At 34.4% G+C, this 18,026-nt stretch overlaps 1 protein-coding gene across 4 annotated transcripts in view; it reads right to left on the bottom strand.

The window, feature by feature from the left end:
* The window catches only part of Cog5 (component of oligomeric golgi complex 5), a 356,605-nt gene that overhangs the window by 60,270 nt on the left and 278,309 nt on the right, over positions 1-18,026 (bottom strand). For all 4 annotated transcript variants that reach the window (XM_076834507.1, XM_076834478.1, XM_076834497.2 and 1 more), the window contains exons 15-16: positions 16,182-16,292; positions 13,926-13,988 (exon numbers count right to left, since the gene is read on the bottom strand). In XM_076834507.1, coding sequence (XP_076690622.1) covers positions 13,926-13,988; positions 16,182-16,292 — 174 coding nt within the window. The remainder of the gene's footprint in view (positions 1-13,925; positions 13,989-16,181; positions 16,293-18,026) is intronic.

The raw sequence follows: 18,026 nt of genomic DNA, 5'->3' as shown, positions 1-18,026 counted from the left end.
AATGAACACACTATGTACAGGAGTGAGTGAAATACCATTTGCCCTCAAGGATCTACAGTCTAGTAACCACATATAAAAAAAATTATAGTGATATAAACACTTGGTACTGTGGGATCACAGAAGGACCTTCAAATTATGCTGACAAGATATGAAAAGTAAAAAGTGTTCTTTGAACTGAATTTTAAAGAAGGATAATACTGGTAGCTCATCTGTTAAAAGGCACAGAAACCCAGAGAAAGCTGACGCTTTAGGCAAACTGCAAAGCAGTTAGTACACAGAGACTACCAGTGTCAACCTATTTACAGGAGAAAGAAGCAATAACAGAGGTTCTCCGAGTAGGCTGCTCCGGAGTTAGGGATTCATCACAAAAGGATCAGGAGGCCAATAATGAGTTTTCAATGAAAAAATGTGGCTAAAGATTATAATTTAGTAAAAAACACTTTAAGCAGTAGCATAGATAAATGAGACTACAGACAGAACAGTTATGAGGCCACAGTAGTGAATGCTTGTAATAAGTGAGTAGTAGCAGGAATAGAGATGAGAAGACAACAGAACTTGGTAAATAGATCTGGAAGACAAGAGTGAAAATATTAGAGAGTATACAATTTTTTTCTTTAACTGTTTAGCAATATTATTAACTGAATGTGTAAATGCAGAAGCAGAAGAGAGAGAAAAAGATGAAGAGTTCAGTTTGGAACATAAATTTGAAGTGTCTATGGGAAATCTACATGAGCTATCAGGTAGGTACTGAGATATTTAAATTTGTACTTTTTGATACATTTTGATTTGATTTGGTAGTCACTGGTTTTTAAGATGTGAGAGGGACCCAAACAAGTCAATGAGACGCTGCAGAGATTAAGGCCAAATTCCACTTTAAGGTCATGCAGAGGAAGAGGAGCCCTTAAAGGATTACTAAGGGTAAAACATTTATTGAGTATATATATGCTTCATGTAAAATAATTTTACTTATAACTAAATTATTCCTGTATCAAAAATTATTAAAATGTCCAACTTATAGATGAGGAATCCAAAATAGATAGGAAAACTAAAGTCAAGCTAAGGAGATTATTAAGGCATAAGTGAGCAAGATTATCTAGCTATATCAGACTTTTTTGAGCTTCTGGTTATTATTATGCACCTGAGCAGAGATGAGAAGAGACCCTGGAGTATGGTAGAAATAAAAAGATGAAAAGATTTCAAGAAGGAAATCTATTTATGGTATGAAGGAATGTCTAACTATAGATCCTTCTACAAATAACTACGGGAGAAAATGCCCAAAACAAAACAAAAACCTCCTGGAACGCTTTGGAGAGAGGAAAATACAGGTAGTTTTAGAAAAGCATGGGATGAGGCAAGCAACCAGTACAGAGTGAGTTCTTCATATTTTGTGGCTTTGTTCTTACAGTGACTACAGTCATGGTGGAGTAGGACTGAGTGGCTAAAGGGGGGTGGGGACTCCACACTATTTTTTTAGCCAAAGGAACAGGGGAGGGAAATCTAGGTCAATCAGGGCTGCAGAAATCAGAGAAATCTTGAAAAGGAAAAAGCCAGGAGAAAAATGCCTGATTCTATGTTTAAACTTAGCACTTGTCTTTAGCTGACTCATCAACCATGCGTGTTCAGAGGGAACCAAATGTAGCTTGCAACTAAGATTTAAAGAAGTGAACTGAGATTTGAGCCCTGGCCAGCTACAGGTATGACAGTTTACAATTTGATTACAATCAAGTTTATTGCTAAAGTAAAAATCAGCAACACTCTTTTAGAAGAAATATTTTTTTAAAAAACCCTCTTAGTCTATACAACATAACATTCACAATTTCCAGGATATATCAATCAAAATTTACTACATATATAAAAAGATAGGATTTTTTAAAAAATCAATTCTCAAGGGGAAAAAAGACAATCAACAAATGCCAAACCTGACATGACCCAGACTCTAGATTGTCAGGCAAGAACTTCAGTGAGTAAAAAAAAAAAAAACATGCTCACAGTAAGTAAGCAAAATAATAGAAAATTTCAGTGATTCAAAATGTTTCATGAAAGATCCAAATGGGAATTTTCAACTATAAAATTGTACTCTCTGAAACACAAATGTTCACTGAGAAGGCTTAACAGAAGAAATGAGATAATAGAAAAAAAAGTCAATGAACCTAAAGATAGAATCAACAGAAATCTGGAGAAAGACAACTGAAAAATAATTAAACTTGTAAAGTAATTGCAGAAGGTCTGATATATTGAAAACTAGAGTCACATAAGGAGAGAGAAACTTGAGGCAGAAAAATTATTTGGAAGGAAAAAAGGGCCCCAGACTTCCCAAAATAATAAAAAGCATGAATTTGTAGATTTGAGAAAATCAGTAAATACCAAACAGAATGATTTTGAAGAGGACTATGCCTCTTATTTATGAAGAGGACATCATAAATAAAACCACTGAAAGTCAAAGAGAAGGCTGGGGATATAGCTCAATTGGCAGAGTGCTTGCCTCACATGCACAAGGCCCTGGGTTCAACCCCCAGCATAACAGAAAAAAAAAAAAAAAAAACACCTCGGCAGAGAGAAAGGTGAAATCTTAAAACAAGGGGAGAAAAAGGAGCTGACAGAAAGGAGTTGACAGATCATAAACAAAACAATTTTAAGGACTGATGACTTCTCCTCTGAAAGCTCCAGAAAACAGTGGAACAACATATTAAAGGTGTTGAAAGAAAAACAACTCTCAAACCTGTAAAAATATCCTCTGAAACTGAAAGTGAAATAAAAATATTTCTGCAAGAGAAAATAAAGGGGATTTGTTGGAAACAATAAAAACAAGTTGAAGAAAAATGATACTAGAAAGAAACTTCAAATCTTTAAAAATGAATGCAGAGCATTAAGTAAATGTAAAATATAGATTATAAACATTTTCCTTTCATATTAAAAATACATATAATTTTGCCAGTCATGGGGTTTATGCCTATAATTCCAGCTACTTGGGAGGCTGTGGCAGAAGGATCACCAAGTTTGAGGCTAGCCTGGGCAATTTAGTGAGACCCTGTCTCAAAATAAAAAATAAAAAGAACTAGAGATATAGCTCAGAATTTGAGATGCCTAGGCTCATTCCCAGTATCATCAAACACACACACACACACACACACACACACACACACCCCACCACCACCACCAATAATGTATAATTTTTAAAAAAGCAAAAATTACACTATGCCTTAAGGGGTTTATAATGTACATAAATATAAATGTATTTCTATGATTTTACATGACATAGTACAATAGTAACTCTAAAAAAATTGTAAAGAGTTAAGGGTGTATATGGTGATCCACAGAGGAAATACTAAATATAGAAAAATCATACAAAGAAGTATAAGTGAAACAAAATAAATAAAAACAGAATTCTTTAAAAAAATCAGTTACCAAAAGAAGACAGAAAAGGAGGAAAAGAGAGGGAGAAATTTTAAAAAAAATGGAAAAAGAAAAAGCAAATAAAACTATAAAACTAAATAAAATCTTGTTGATAATACTTTTATTGTGTTAATGGACTAAGTGCAACAATTAAAGGGCAGAGATTATCAGAATAGACAAAAGAGGAAGGCCCAACTATATAGTGTCTATTAAGAGATGCACTTTAAAAATAAAAACACAGGGGCTCAGTGAGAGCGCGCTTGCCTAGCACGTTGTGAGGTCCTGGGTTCAAGCCTCAGCACCACATGAAAAAAATAAATTAAATAAAGATATTGTGCCCATCTACAACAGAAAGAAAGAAAGAGAGAGAGAGAGAGAGAGAGAGAGAGAGAGAGAGAGAGAGAGAGAGAGAAAGAAAGAACTGAACTATATATAGGTTCTGTCAGTGAAACAAGGCATGGAAAGCAGGTATCAAGGCCAAAAAGAAAGAAAGAAAACTTTCTCAATTTGCATAACATATAATGATTCACACAGAAAACTTTTTAGTTGGTTTCCCATTTAGGGAAATATGAAACTGGAAGAGAAGAGAGCATCTTGGGGAATGCCTTCATACCAAGGAAGGGAAGAAATAAATAACTACCAAAGGAAATGGAAAAAGGAGAGGAGATTGTGTTTCATATACTCTTTGTAAAGCAGGAAAGTCTGTCACACATGTTTAAAAAAGATTTTCCTAAAATAGTCAAGATTACAAAAATATTGGAGCTTCAGCAATCTAGAAAATTCCTTCATATAGAATATCAAACCCACACAATAAGGAAGAAAGGAGACGTTGCCATATATAAATTTAGCAATACAATCACTATTTGTACAAGATAATCTCAGTACAAAATGGATCACAATTACTGAGCCCAAGATATTTAAATGCCACATAAGAGTCATGGTAGTTATAATGAAATGAGTGTAAATGTATACTCAATTATAAATGACATCTTGTGACAGGTATAATGATGGATCTCAAGCCTAAAATAATATTTAATTTTGGATAAAATTTCAACAAGGCAAAGACTAGTATATGCATGTACATACATACACAGGTGTGTGTATGTGTGTGTGTGTGTGTGTGTGTGTGTGTGTGTGTATATGTATGTGTTCTGATTTTACTACTTAATTTCTTGTTTTCCTATTTTAAGTAGTCTTCAGTCGCTGGGAAGTGTTTCCTATTTAAGTAGTCTCTAGTCTGGGTGGGTTGGGGACTGGGATGGGAGCAGGGAGACCCTATTCTGATAGAAACATTTCTTAAAAAAAAAAAAAATATATATATATATATATATATATATATATATATATATTTTTTTTTTTTTTTTTTTTCCAGTAAATAAAATAGTATATTTGAGCTGGGCACAGTGGCACATGCCTGTTATTCCAGAGGCTCAGGAGGCTGAGGCAGGAGGATCACAAGTTCAAAGCCAGCCTTAACAAAAGTCAGGCACTAAGCAACTCAGTGAGACCTTGTCTCTAAATAAAATACAAAACAGGACCGGGGATGTGGCTCAGTGGTCCAGTGTCCCTGAGTTCAATCCCCAGCACCCCTACCCCCAAAAAAGTATGTTTAAGTCTTCTTTATAAAATAATAAAAGTATACAGATTTTTGTTTCTTAAAGAGTTAGTCTACGCATCATAACATTCTATTCCTAATTTAAAATGATTTAATGTTTCCTACAATTTTATGAAATTTAAAGTTGCCTTTTTTTCAAGTCAGAAACTTTTGCTTATTACTTAATAAGTCATTATGGTTTTTATAAGAATTAACTAAAATCAAAAATAAAACTGTTTCATTGACTATATAACATAAGCAATTAAGTGTCTAACTAGCAGGGCTGCTGCAGGAGGATGTTATACCTATTGCTACTACTCTTTACCCAGTTCTCAAAAGCAAAATTGGCAATGCCTCTCACAAACTGCAGCACTTAGCTATGTGTGACATTGTTCTCTGAGCAAACCTCAGGGTGAAGGATGCAGCCAACTATCAGGGACTTTCCTTATACTGGTGCCAACTCTCAGTCCAAAGAAATAAAATTGAGAATAATCTTTGTTGTATGTTAAAAACACAGATTCAGAGAATTCATCCTAAATTGAACTATAATCTCTGAGGAATTTCTATTTTTAACTTTTCCAAGTAATTTTTATCATCAGGCAAAGTGAGAGGTCCTCTGTCTTAATCTAGAGAATGGACTTTTTCAAACCATTGGTTGTGACCAGTAAGGGACTCCTCTGGCCCTCAAAACAAAAAAAAAAAAACAAAAAACAAAAACCAAACAAACAAACAAACAAAAAAAAAAGCCATGTAGTGAGTGGGTCACTATCAAAATGGTTTTAATATTAGTGTAAAAGTATTAGAGCACATCATACAAAATAAGGCTAAATATCATTTTGTGAAACTTATATAAAACTTTCATGTCAATTACAGAGATATTTTTGGAGGTAGCCTCTATACTACTACATATATGTGTATATTTATAAATCCTTATTAATTATGTATGTGGTCACAAAGGAAAACATATTTCTTATTTTGGACCATAATCAAAAAACATTTTATATCTCCTGCTTGAAAATAGGGAAACATGGGGAATCACAGGAAAGAAAACTATCTGTTACCTATATATAATCGAGATTTTAAAAACCTTTTAAGTTTGTCACACTGACCCAATTTTATAGTATGATTATAATAATTAATAAAATTGACAACTTTTACTAAAAATAATTATTTTATTATGGCAGCTTTCATACTATTTAATCATAATGAGATGAACACACTGGGGATAAGAAAAACCTACAGAAAAATAGCCAAATATACTTCTATACTGGCAGAAAACTGTCTCCTTCTCTTATTCTCAATGAATCAAATTCACTCATATATAAGTTTAGGGTTCTATTTTGCTGCCTGTGAAATTCCCATTCATATAATATAGGAATGGTATTTAGCCTCAGAAATTCCTTTCTCCTTTAAAATCTGGGATAATTCTCCAGTTTAATTAGTCTCTCTATTCTTTCCTTATATTATTTTCACTCTCTAAATGTGGTTCTCCTTGAGATTTACTTGTAGACCTTTATCTCCTTCCCCTCTTTTTATCAGTGATCGAAATCCAATCTAACAGTTTACATTTATTATCTTGAGTAGGCACATTGTACCATTTTATAGATGCAGTAACAAAAATAAGAGAGTTTATTAACTTGTCTGAGAAAATAGCTGGTGAAATAGCTGAGGTAGGATTCATAAACATATAGTTTGGCTCCAGAAAGTCTGTTATATTTAGTACTAAATAAATATTTAGTAAATGAAGGAATAAATAATAGTGGCAAAATACAGTAGGCACACCTCTTTTGAGTCAATAAGACCTGAGTTTATCAGTTCTATGATAAACTGGACAAGTTGTTATTTTTAAGATCTATAAAATGGGAACAACAATACATAACTTGAACGGTTGTCATAATATTTCAATTATTGCCTATGTATGTGTCTGGCAGTAGTAGTGTTATAAGAATGAATAACTTGGGGAGGTCAAGCCCAGCAACCCAGAGCCACCATCACTGGCCTGTGCAGGACCCAGGCTCACAGTAAGCCCATGACAAACCCCTCCACCGGTGGGGCAGACACCCACCTGAGCCCAGCCTCCAGTACAGGACTGCCTCTTCCAACAAGCAGACTACCACTGGAGCTCAGGTCCAGCCCAGAACCACCACACCAGCCTGCATGGGACCCAGGCTCACCGTAGGCCTGGGTTCACCCCTTCACCTCTGGGGCAGACACCTCCCGGAACCTAGCCACAGGCACAGAACCGCCCCTTTCAAACAGCAGACTACCAAGGGAGGTCAAGCCCAGTGGCCCAGATCCACCCATAACAGCCTGCAGGGGACCCAGGCTCACAGTAGGGGCCACCCTTCTAAAGCAGGCATATGCTGAAGCCCAGCCTCCAGAACATGATCACCTCTTCTGACCAGTAGACTATGGCAGGAGCCCAGGCACAGTCCAGATCTGTCCACATTGACTTGCATAGAACCCACGTCCAGGGTAGATCCAAGTTTGCCCGCCCCACCAAACCTGGGAGCCTAAGCCTAACCCACTTCCATCTTGGGACACTGCAGTCATTACCATAGCCTTTCCCATGTAGTAGCCCCAAACTTTTTGACAGCAGACAGGGCCTAGAAGCAGCTGCATCTCAGAGGAGGCATCCCAAAGGAAGTGTGAGGCCCACCCTTTCAGCCCAATCTCTGAAAGACATTGCTTCCATCTTGGGGCATCTTAACTATATTATCTTGAGTTATCTCAGGTATTGCCGCCACCACCTTTAGATGCAGTAGTACAGACTGAGGGACACCAGCAGGGTCTGGAAGCCCAACATCAAGGTGAGGTAGAGACAATCTGGATGGGTACTACAAGAATACAGAGTAGAAACTGTAATATTTCAGACCAACATTGCAAGAAAGGGAGACACATAGACAATATGAAAAAACAAGGAAAGAAAGTACCTCAAACAATCCAGGACACTATAATAATAGAAGCCATGGACAGCGAAGTTGATGAAAGGTCAGAGAAGGAGTTCAGAAGTTTCACAGTTAAAATGATCTGTGAATTAAAGAATGGCCTAAATGAGCAAATACAGGAAAAATTGATCACTCCAACAAAGAGATAAGAGAGCAAATGCAGGTAACAAAATATTACTTTAAGAGAGAGACAGAGACTCTGAAAACAAACCAGCCATAAATCCTTGAAATGAGAGATACAATAAATCAAATAAAAAACTCAATAGGAAGCATAATGAACAGACTAGATCACTTGGAAGAAAGAACGTCAGATAATGAAGACAAAGTATACAATCTGGAAAATAAAGTTGACCACATGGTGAAGATAGTAAGAAACCATGAACAGAACATCTAGAATTATAGGACAGCCTCAAAAGACCAAACATAAGAGTTATTGGGATAGAGGAAGGCACGCACAATCTTTTCAACGAGATAATATCAGAAAATTTCCCAAGCATGAACAATGAACTGGAAAACCAAATACAAGAGGCTTATAGGACACCAAATGTACAAAATTACAACAGATCTACACCAAGGCACATTATATGCCTAGCATACAGAATAAGGATAGAATCTTAAAAGCCACAAGAGAGAGCAATCAGATTACATATCAGGGGAGACTAATTCATATAACAGCAGATTTTCAACCCAGACCCTCAAAGCCAGGAGATCGTGGAACAACATATATCAAGCTCTGAAAGAAAATGGATTCCAACCAAGAATCTTATATCCAGCAAAACTAAGCTTTAGATTTGACGATGAAATAAAAACCTTCCATGATAAACAAAAGTTAAAAGAATTTACAACTAGAAAGCCTGAACTACAGAACATCCTCAGCAAAATATTCCAAGAAGAGGAAATGAAAAACAATGATGAAAATCAGCAGAGGGAGGGATTAAACTAAAGGAAAATCCCCAAATCAGAGGAAAAAACAAGTTCGTTAAATACCAAAAATAAACAAAAATGGCTGGGAATACAAATCATGTCTCAATGATAACCCTGAATGTTAATGGCCTAAACTCACCAATCAAAAGACATATACTAGCAGACTGGATTAAAAAAAGAAAAGACCCAACAATCTGCTGCCTCCAAGAGACTCATCTCATAGAAAAAGTCATCCAAAGACTGAAGGTGAAGGGTTGGGGACAAGCATACCACTCACAAGGACCGAGGAAGCAGACAGGGGTTCGCATCCTCATATCAAATAAAGTAGACTTCAAGCTAGAGTCAACCAAAAAGGATAAAGAAGGACACTACATACTGCTCAAGGGAAACATACATCAACAAGACTTAACAATTATAAATATATATGTCCCAAACAACAGAGTATATCTTCGTTCATCAAACAAACTCTTCTCAAGTTCGAGAGTCAAATACACCACAACACAATAATTCTGGGTGACTTTAACACAGCTTTTCCACCACTAGATAGATCTTCCAAACAAAAGCTGAACAAAGAAACTATAGAACTCAATAATACAATCAATAACTTAGACTTAACTGACATATATAGAATATTTCATCCTTCAACAAGAGAATATACTTTCTTCTCAGCAGCACATGGTTCCTTCTCTAAAACAGACCATATACTATGCCACAAAGCAACTCTTAGAAATATAAAAAAGTAGAGATACTACCCTGTGTTCTATCAGAGCATAATGGAATGAAATCAGAAATCAATGATAAAATGAGAAATAAAAGCCACTCCAACATGTGGAGACTAAATAATACACTATTGAATGAACAATGGGTTGCAGAAGACATCAAAGAGATTAAAAACTTTTTAGAGGTGAATGAGGACACAGATATAACATATCAAAATCTCTATAAAAGCAGTTCTAAGAGGAAAGTTCATTGCATGGAGTTCAGTCCTTAAAAAAAGAAAAAGTCAACAAATAAATGACCTAACATTATATCTGAAAGCCCTACAAAAAGAAGAACAAATCAACACCAAAAGCAGTAGAAGTCAGGAAGTAATTAAATTCAGAGATGAAATCAATGAAATTGAAACAAAAGAAACAACTGAAAAAATTGACAGAAAAGTTGGTTCTTTGAAATAATAAATAAAATTGACAGACCCTTAGCCATGCTAATGAAAAGAAGGAGAGAGAAAACTCAAATTACTAACATATGGGATGAAAAAGGAAATATCACAACAGACCCTACAGAAATACAGAAGAAAATTAGAAATTATTTTGAAAACTTGTACTCCAGTAAAGTAGAAAATATCAAAGGCATCAACAAATTTCTAGAGTTGTATAATTTGCCCAAATTGAATCAGGATGATATACACAATTTAAACAGATCAACTTCAAGTGACAAAATACAAGATGCCATGAAAAGTTTACCAACCAAGAAAAGCCAAGGACTGGACAGATACATAACCGAATTCTACAAGACCTTTAAAGAAGAACTAATACCAATACTCTTCAGTTTATTTCAGAAAATAGAAAAAGAGGGAGCATTTCCAAACTCATTCTATGAGGTCAATATCACCCTATTCCAAAACCAGGGTAAGACACATCAAAAAAAAAAAGAAAACTTCAGACCATATATCTAATGAACATAGATGTAAAACTTCTCAATAAAATTCTGGCAAATCAAATACAAAAAGATCATGCACCACGATCAAGTGGGATTCATCCCAGGGATGAAAGGTTGGTTAAACATATGGAAATCAATAATGTAATTCATCACATCAGCAGACTTTAAGATAAGAATCATATGATCATCTCGATTGACACAGAAAAAGCATTTGACAAAACATAGAATGACTTTATGTTCATCATAAAGGCTATTGATGCTAAACCCCAGGCCAACCATTCTACATGAAAAAAAATTGAAGGCATTCCCTCTAAAAACTGGAACAAGACAGGGATGCCCTCGTTTACCAATTCTTTTTAACATAGTTCTTAAAACTCTGGCCAGAGCAATTAGCAGATGAAAGAAATTAAAGGGATACACATAGGAAAAGAAGAACTCAAATTGGCACTATTTGCTGATGATATGATTATACACCTAGAAGACTCTAAAAGTTCCACCAGAAACTAGTAAATGAATTCAGAAAAGTAGCAGGATAAAAAAACCCACACCCATAAATCAAAGGCATTTCTGTATATCAGTGACAAATCCTTTGAAATGAGGAAAACTATCCCATTTTCAATAGCCTCAAAAAATAATAATAATAAATAAATAAAATACTTGGGAATCAACTTAACAAAAGAGGTGAAAGATCTATATAATGAAAATTACAGAACCCTAAAGAAAGAAGTCAAAGAAGTCCTTAGAAGATGAAAAGATCTACCTTGTTCTTGGATAGGCAGAATTAATATTATCAAAATGACCATACTACCAAAACCATTATACAGATTTAATGCAACTCTGATCAAAATCCCAATGGCATTCCTCAAAGAAATAGAAAAGGTGGTCATGAAATTCATCTGGAAAAATAAGAGACCCAGAATAGCTGAAGCAATCATTAGCAGGAAAAGTGAAGCAGGTGGTATCACTATACCAGACCTTAAACTATACTACAGAGCAATAGTAACAAAAATGACATGGTTTTGGCACCAAAACAAACTGGTAGACCAATGGTACAGAATAGACTAACCCATATAATCCAATTATCTTATATTAGACAAAGGTGTCAAAAGCATGCACCGGAGAAAAGATAGCATCTTCAACAAATGGTGTGGAGACAAACTGGAAAACCATATGCAACAAAATGAAATTAAACTTCTATCTCTCACCATGCACAAAACTCAACTCAAAATGGATCAAGGACCTAGGAATTAAACCTGCGTCTAATAGAAGAAAAAGTAATCTCCATCATGTGGGATTAGGTCCCAACTTCCTTAATAAGAGTCCTTTGTCGCAAGAATTAAAATCAAGAATCAATAAATGCGATGGACTCAAAAGTTTCTTTTCAGCAAAAGAAATATTCTGTGAAGTGAATAGAGAGCCTACATGATGGGAGCAAATCTTTACCCCTCACACATCAGATAAAGCACTAATCTCTAGGGTATATAAAGAACTCAAAAAGCTAAACACCTAAAAAACAAATAGCCCAATCAATAAGTGGGCCAAGGACCTGAACAGAGACTTCTCAGAAGATGATATACAATCAATCAACAAATTTATGAAAAAATGTTCATCATTGCTAGCAATTAGAGAAATGCAAATCAAAACCACTTTAAGATTTCATCTCACTCCAGTCAGAATGGCAGCTATTATGAAGACAAACAACAATAAGTATTGGCAAGGATGTGGGGAAAAAGGTACACTCATACACTGCTGGTGGGACTGCAAATTGGTGCAGCATTATGGAGATTTATTGGAAAATTGGGAATGGAACCATCATTTGACCCAGCTATCCCTCTCTCAGTCTATACCCAAAGGACTTAAAAGTGGCATATACACACAATGGAATATTACTCAGCAATAAAAAAGAATGAAATCAAGTATATCTACTTGCAAGTAGTCAACTGTGATAACATTTAAAAATTTGCTATTTTTCATACAGTTTCTTCCTTTTTTTTGAGCCACACCAGAACTTTCTGGCATCTGGAGGGCTTGAGAGTTTTTATTCTGTTATTAGCTATATAACTACTACCACCTGTATCAAATTATGGTTTTCAATAAAGTATAAGACACATAAATTGATGGAGTTTGAGAAGATAATGCTAAGTGAAGTTAGCCAATCCCAAAAAACCAAATGCCGAATGTTTTTTCTGATATAAAGAGGTTGATTCATAGTGGGGTAGGGAGAGGGAGCATGGGAGGAGTAGACGAAATTTGGATAGGGCAGTGGGGTGCGAGGGGAACAGGGGCGGGCATGGGGCTAGAAATGATGGTAGAAGGTGATGGACATTATTATCCAAAGTACATGTATGAAGACGTGAATTGATGTAATTATATTTTGGCTACAACCAGATATATTAAAAACTGAGCTCTAGATGTATAATAAGAATTGAATTGGTATGAATATACTTTGTATACAACCAGATATTAAAAATTGTGCTCTATATATGTAATAAGAATTGTAATACATTCTGCTGTCATATATAAATTTTAAAAAATTAATTGAAAAAAAAGAATGAATAACTTGTTTTTTTTGGGGGGGGGGGCGCATAGTGGTACTAGGGATTAAACCCAGGGTCCTTCACCACTATGCTATATCCCCAGCCCTTTTTATTTTCAGACAGGGTCTTCTTAAGTTGATGAGGCTGGCTTTGAACTTGAGATCCTCTTGCCTTAGTACCCTCAATAACTGTGATTATATGTGTGTACCACAGTGCCTAGTGAACTTACTTGTTTTTAAAAGTGTTACCAAATGTTAACTACATTTAGCTTTGAATCTCATACCAACATTTCTTTTCAGTAAACTTCCTAATTATTTGAACAGGAATATATTCATTATTAAAAATTATATTAAAAATGGGCATGTACCATGATGTTATGCCCTACACTTTAAAGTAGGTTTTCTCAATCTTGGCATTACTGATATTTTGGGAAAGATAATTCTTTGTTGTTGGGGTAAATGTCCTTTGCATTACACAGTATTTAGCATCATCCTTGGTCACCACTGATAGATGCCAGTAGCACTCTAACCCTAGTCATGACAACCCTAAACATCTCCCAGATATTATCAGTGTCATCCTGGTGAAGAACTAGGATAATATCTACCATAAATACAGTAAATACCTGTAAAACTCTTGCATCTGTATATACAATTGTCATAAGCAGAACACTATCTGCAGATAACAAAAGGATCTATTTTTAAATTCTAGAAAATACAAATACCTGTATCCTCTGTTTTTAGGATAATCATCCAACATATTACTTTAAATACATTTATATATATTTTAAGAACATAGCATTCTCCTACTCAGCCAAACAATTCTAAAATCACTTTGCTATATAAAGTCAAATATTTAATTAAATTCATTTACCTTTAAGGCTGACATTATAGTTTGCTCAGCTACAGCAGGGAATGAGTTCTGACTGGAAACCACCTAGAATGAGGTTTTTTGATTCAGTTACAGTTTTGCTTATGACATTTATTTTTGCAAATACTAATTTTGATCATAACAAAACAAAGCTGTTTCCACAAGCTACATTAAAATATCATCACTACTTCATAGTACTACCTCATACATGATTTTAAAACTCAATTGAAAAATGTTTTGACATACATAAAGCAAAGACATACTTCAAATAATAGAAATATTAAGAATATCAGCAGCTAGTTTCCTTTGTTTGCCTTAAAAAGGTTTCATTATGAAGTTTTAACTTGAAAAGGTCAGAATAAAGCCATATTTACTTATTTCTTTTAAAATATTCACTTTCCTTTAGGCTGACTCTTGATGAAGTCTTTAAAACATAAATATAAAATATTCCGTTTTTACAAATCAACACAAAATATCAATAAATACATTTAAATTAGGCTAAACAGAATAATCATTCATTTATTTGTGGTGTTTTAGAGAATGAGTACGGAAACAGAATTATACATCATTGAATGTTTCTGATAATTTTACTTTTCTGAGATTTACCTGTTAACGTTTTAAAATTATTTTGTTTAGTATGTTGAAATTCATATTCTTAGAAATGCTTAGCTGATTAGAGAATGTTAAATTTTTTAAACAAATGAATAATGTCACATGGCTATTCTAAAATATAATCTAGCATATTAAAGCTCAATTTAAGAATTTAAGATTTTTCTTTTTTTTTTTTTTTCAGTACTGGCAGTTGAATCCAGGGCCACACTGAATCACATCTCCAGGCCTTTTAAAATTTCTTTTGAGACAAGAGTCTCACCCAGTTTCCAGGCTGACCTTCAACTTGTGATTCTCCTGCCTCAGCTTCTCAAGTAGTTGGCATTATAGGCAAGTGTCACCATGTCTAGTAGCAGTTCAAATTTTTAAGAACACCTAACCTTTAGCTTTCTTCAAGTCTTCTAAATATTTATCATTCTATTTACGAAGTATTTTGAAATGGTCTACAGAGAATAATTAAACACAAGCTACTGGAAAGTCATGGTTGAAGTAAAAAACACTGTTCTAGTAACAAAGAATATAGTTCACTTTAATCATAATAGAGTTGGCTCTCTGTACCCTTGGGTTCCACGTTCATGAAATCAATAAATCATGGATCAAAAATATTAGGGAAAAAACCCTGCATCTGTTTTGAACATGCATAGGCTTTTTTATTGACAGTATTCCCTAAACAATACCATATAGCTATTTCTGTAGCACTTACACTGTATTAGGCATTATGAATAATCTAGAACTGATTAACATACATAGGAAGATGTACATAGGTTATATGCAAATACTACACCATTTTATATATGGACTTGAACATCTATGGATTTTGGTATCCATGTAAAGTAGGATGGGAATTCCTGGATCCAATCCTCAATGGATATTGAGGAAGGACTGTACATGGAGGCAAACAAGGTAAAATTTAGCTGACTACTTTAAATGCTTTAGTAGAAAAATAACAGAAATTATTTCTACTTGCAAGTAGTCAACTGTGATAATATTTAAAAATTTGCTATTTTTAATACCGTTCTTTCCTGGCTTTTTTGAGCCATATCAGAACTTTCTGACATGTTGGAGGGCTTAAGAGTTTTCATTCTGTTATTAGTTTTGCTATGTACTTATTACCACCTGTATCAAATTACGGTTTTCAATAAAGTATGAAACACATATGATTTGCCCTTAAATAATTTGTTCAATAAATTTGATTAACTTGAGGGATTGAATTTCATGTGTTTTAAACTCACTATTAGAGATAAAATGTATGTAAATAATATAGGTCTGGGGCTGGGGATGTGGCTCAAGTGGTAGCGCGCTCGCCTGGCATGCGTGCAGGCCGGGTTCGATTCTCAGCACCACGTACAAACAAAGATGTTGTGTCCGCCGATAACTAAAAAATAAATATTAAAAAAATTCTTTCTCTCTCTCTCTCTCTCTCTCTCTCTCACTCTCTCTTTAAAAAAAAGAAAAAAAAAATAATATAGGTCATAATCAAAGTGTTTAAAAAGAGTTAATGTCTCATTTTATTTTATAATCATGACATTTTCATTGTATTCTTTTCCAAAAAAATAAAATAATATTTTGTAAGTTGTATACATTTAGACAAGAACAGAAGAACCTGAAATTAAGTAAAAATAATCAATTAAAACCAAAAAGAAAGGTTACCTTTGTTACAGATTGGTGCAACTTATACAGTGAATTCACCACTGCCACATTTCTTTTCTGACCTTCAGTAAGAGGCCCAATCACTTGACTTGCATCTCCTTGAGTAGAGAGCTGTAAAAATTCAACACAAAAAGATATCAAAATTAGAGTGTGTATTTTTTCTTTAACCAGGGAGAAATTCATATCCCCTTGACAATGAGAATGCCAACCAGCAAAGAGAATGTCAACTGGAAATATTCAGGTCAAGTTAAAACTTTGGACTTAGGCACAAGAAATCTCTATAAAGATAATACCATGGACATGAAAGCACAATTAGTTTTGTGCAGAAAGAATATCTATTATAACACTTCCTGGCTGATGGGCCTCTGAGGCAGGTGTGACCCAAATTCCCAGTCTGTGTTGTCGTGTTGATACATTAGCAAAGTAACCCTAAGGAATACCTTCTGGCAACCGCCAATAGGTTTTTTTATTTTTTTCTATCTGAAAACTCAGAAATAAGCCATTAAAAAGGAAAACAAAAGGAGAAAAATAAACCTAAATCTTGAAATTTTTCCTGAACTCCAATGAAATGGTGGTAAGAAAAGATATTATGCTTATTTTTGTAGAATTTTTTTCCCCAAAGGAAGTTGTCTAAGATACCATTATATAGTTCATCTTTCTGACCTTTGATTTATTTCTAATGACATGAATTTGGGGGAAAAGTGCATGAAATACTTTGAGTTAATCTGTATCTGCTATAATTGGGGTTTAAAAATCCACATATTAATCATTCTCAGATTGATTGATTTTAATCCAATCCTCTATCATGATTATTATTTAAAGGTAAATTAAACTCAATCAGGACATAGAAATGACATAACTCACTCCACAAATGTGGATGCAGATTTCAAACATATAAAAAATTGGCTTTTTAGGAGAACTGAAACTAAGATCATCTTCCCATTATTACAGAAAACCAAATAATAAGTACTATTTCTTTCTTTCTACTTTCCTTTAAAAAATATGTGTAAATTTTATTTTTAAAATTTATTCTAATTTGTTATATATGACAGCAGAATGCATTTCAATTCGTATTACATATATATAGATAAATTTTCAAAATTAAATTCAATCTCTAGTTTTCCAACTGTAATAAAACAATTTTAAAACATTAAAATTGCAGTTTATAGAAAAGGAAACAATCCTTTGTTAAAGTTGTAACACATGCTGGTGGTTATTAAGTCAATATAAAACTTTTTTTGACACCAGGTTAAATAACATTCCTCATGGACATAGTTACCAACTTGCAATTCCATTATATTTTAAAGTAGTCAATTTGTGTGTTGGTGATGTGAAAAAAAAAACCAAAAAACATTTTTCTGTAGAAAGTATGATAAAGAATAAAAGAGGGCTGGGGTTGTAGCTTAATGGAAGAGTGCTTGCCAATGAGTGGCATTGGGTTCACTCCTCGACATACATAATAAAAAAAATAAGCAAATAAAATAAAAACAACAAAACAAAAAAGAATAAAGATACTCAGCAGAGTCCACAAATCTAATATAATCCATTAGTGGTAAACTAATACTAACAGAAGCTCTGAACTCCCCAAGAGAAGGCAAATAATGGGCTCTGTGCAAGGGTGAGGGTGAAGAAAGGTTCCTGAACAAGGTACTCTGAAGACTAAAGTGGCAACAGTCAATGGCATCAGTTCTTACAGATGACTTTGCGGGTGGGGACCAGATAGGGAACATATATATGACTAGGTACTTAAAAGTCATGAACTTGAGGAGCACAGTGGTGCATGCCTGTAGTTCCAGCTACTTGGGAAACTGAGCCAGGATTGTGTGAGCCCAGGAATTGGAGGCC

The sequence above is a fragment of the Callospermophilus lateralis genome, chromosome 1 (assembly GCF_048772815.1).
Source record: "Callospermophilus lateralis isolate mCalLat2 chromosome 1, mCalLat2.hap1, whole genome shotgun sequence".
Lineage (NCBI taxonomy): Eukaryota > Metazoa > Chordata > Mammalia > Rodentia > Sciuridae > Callospermophilus > Callospermophilus lateralis.
Note: the sequence above shows the minus strand (reverse complement) of the source record. Positions and strands in the feature narration are given on the sequence as shown.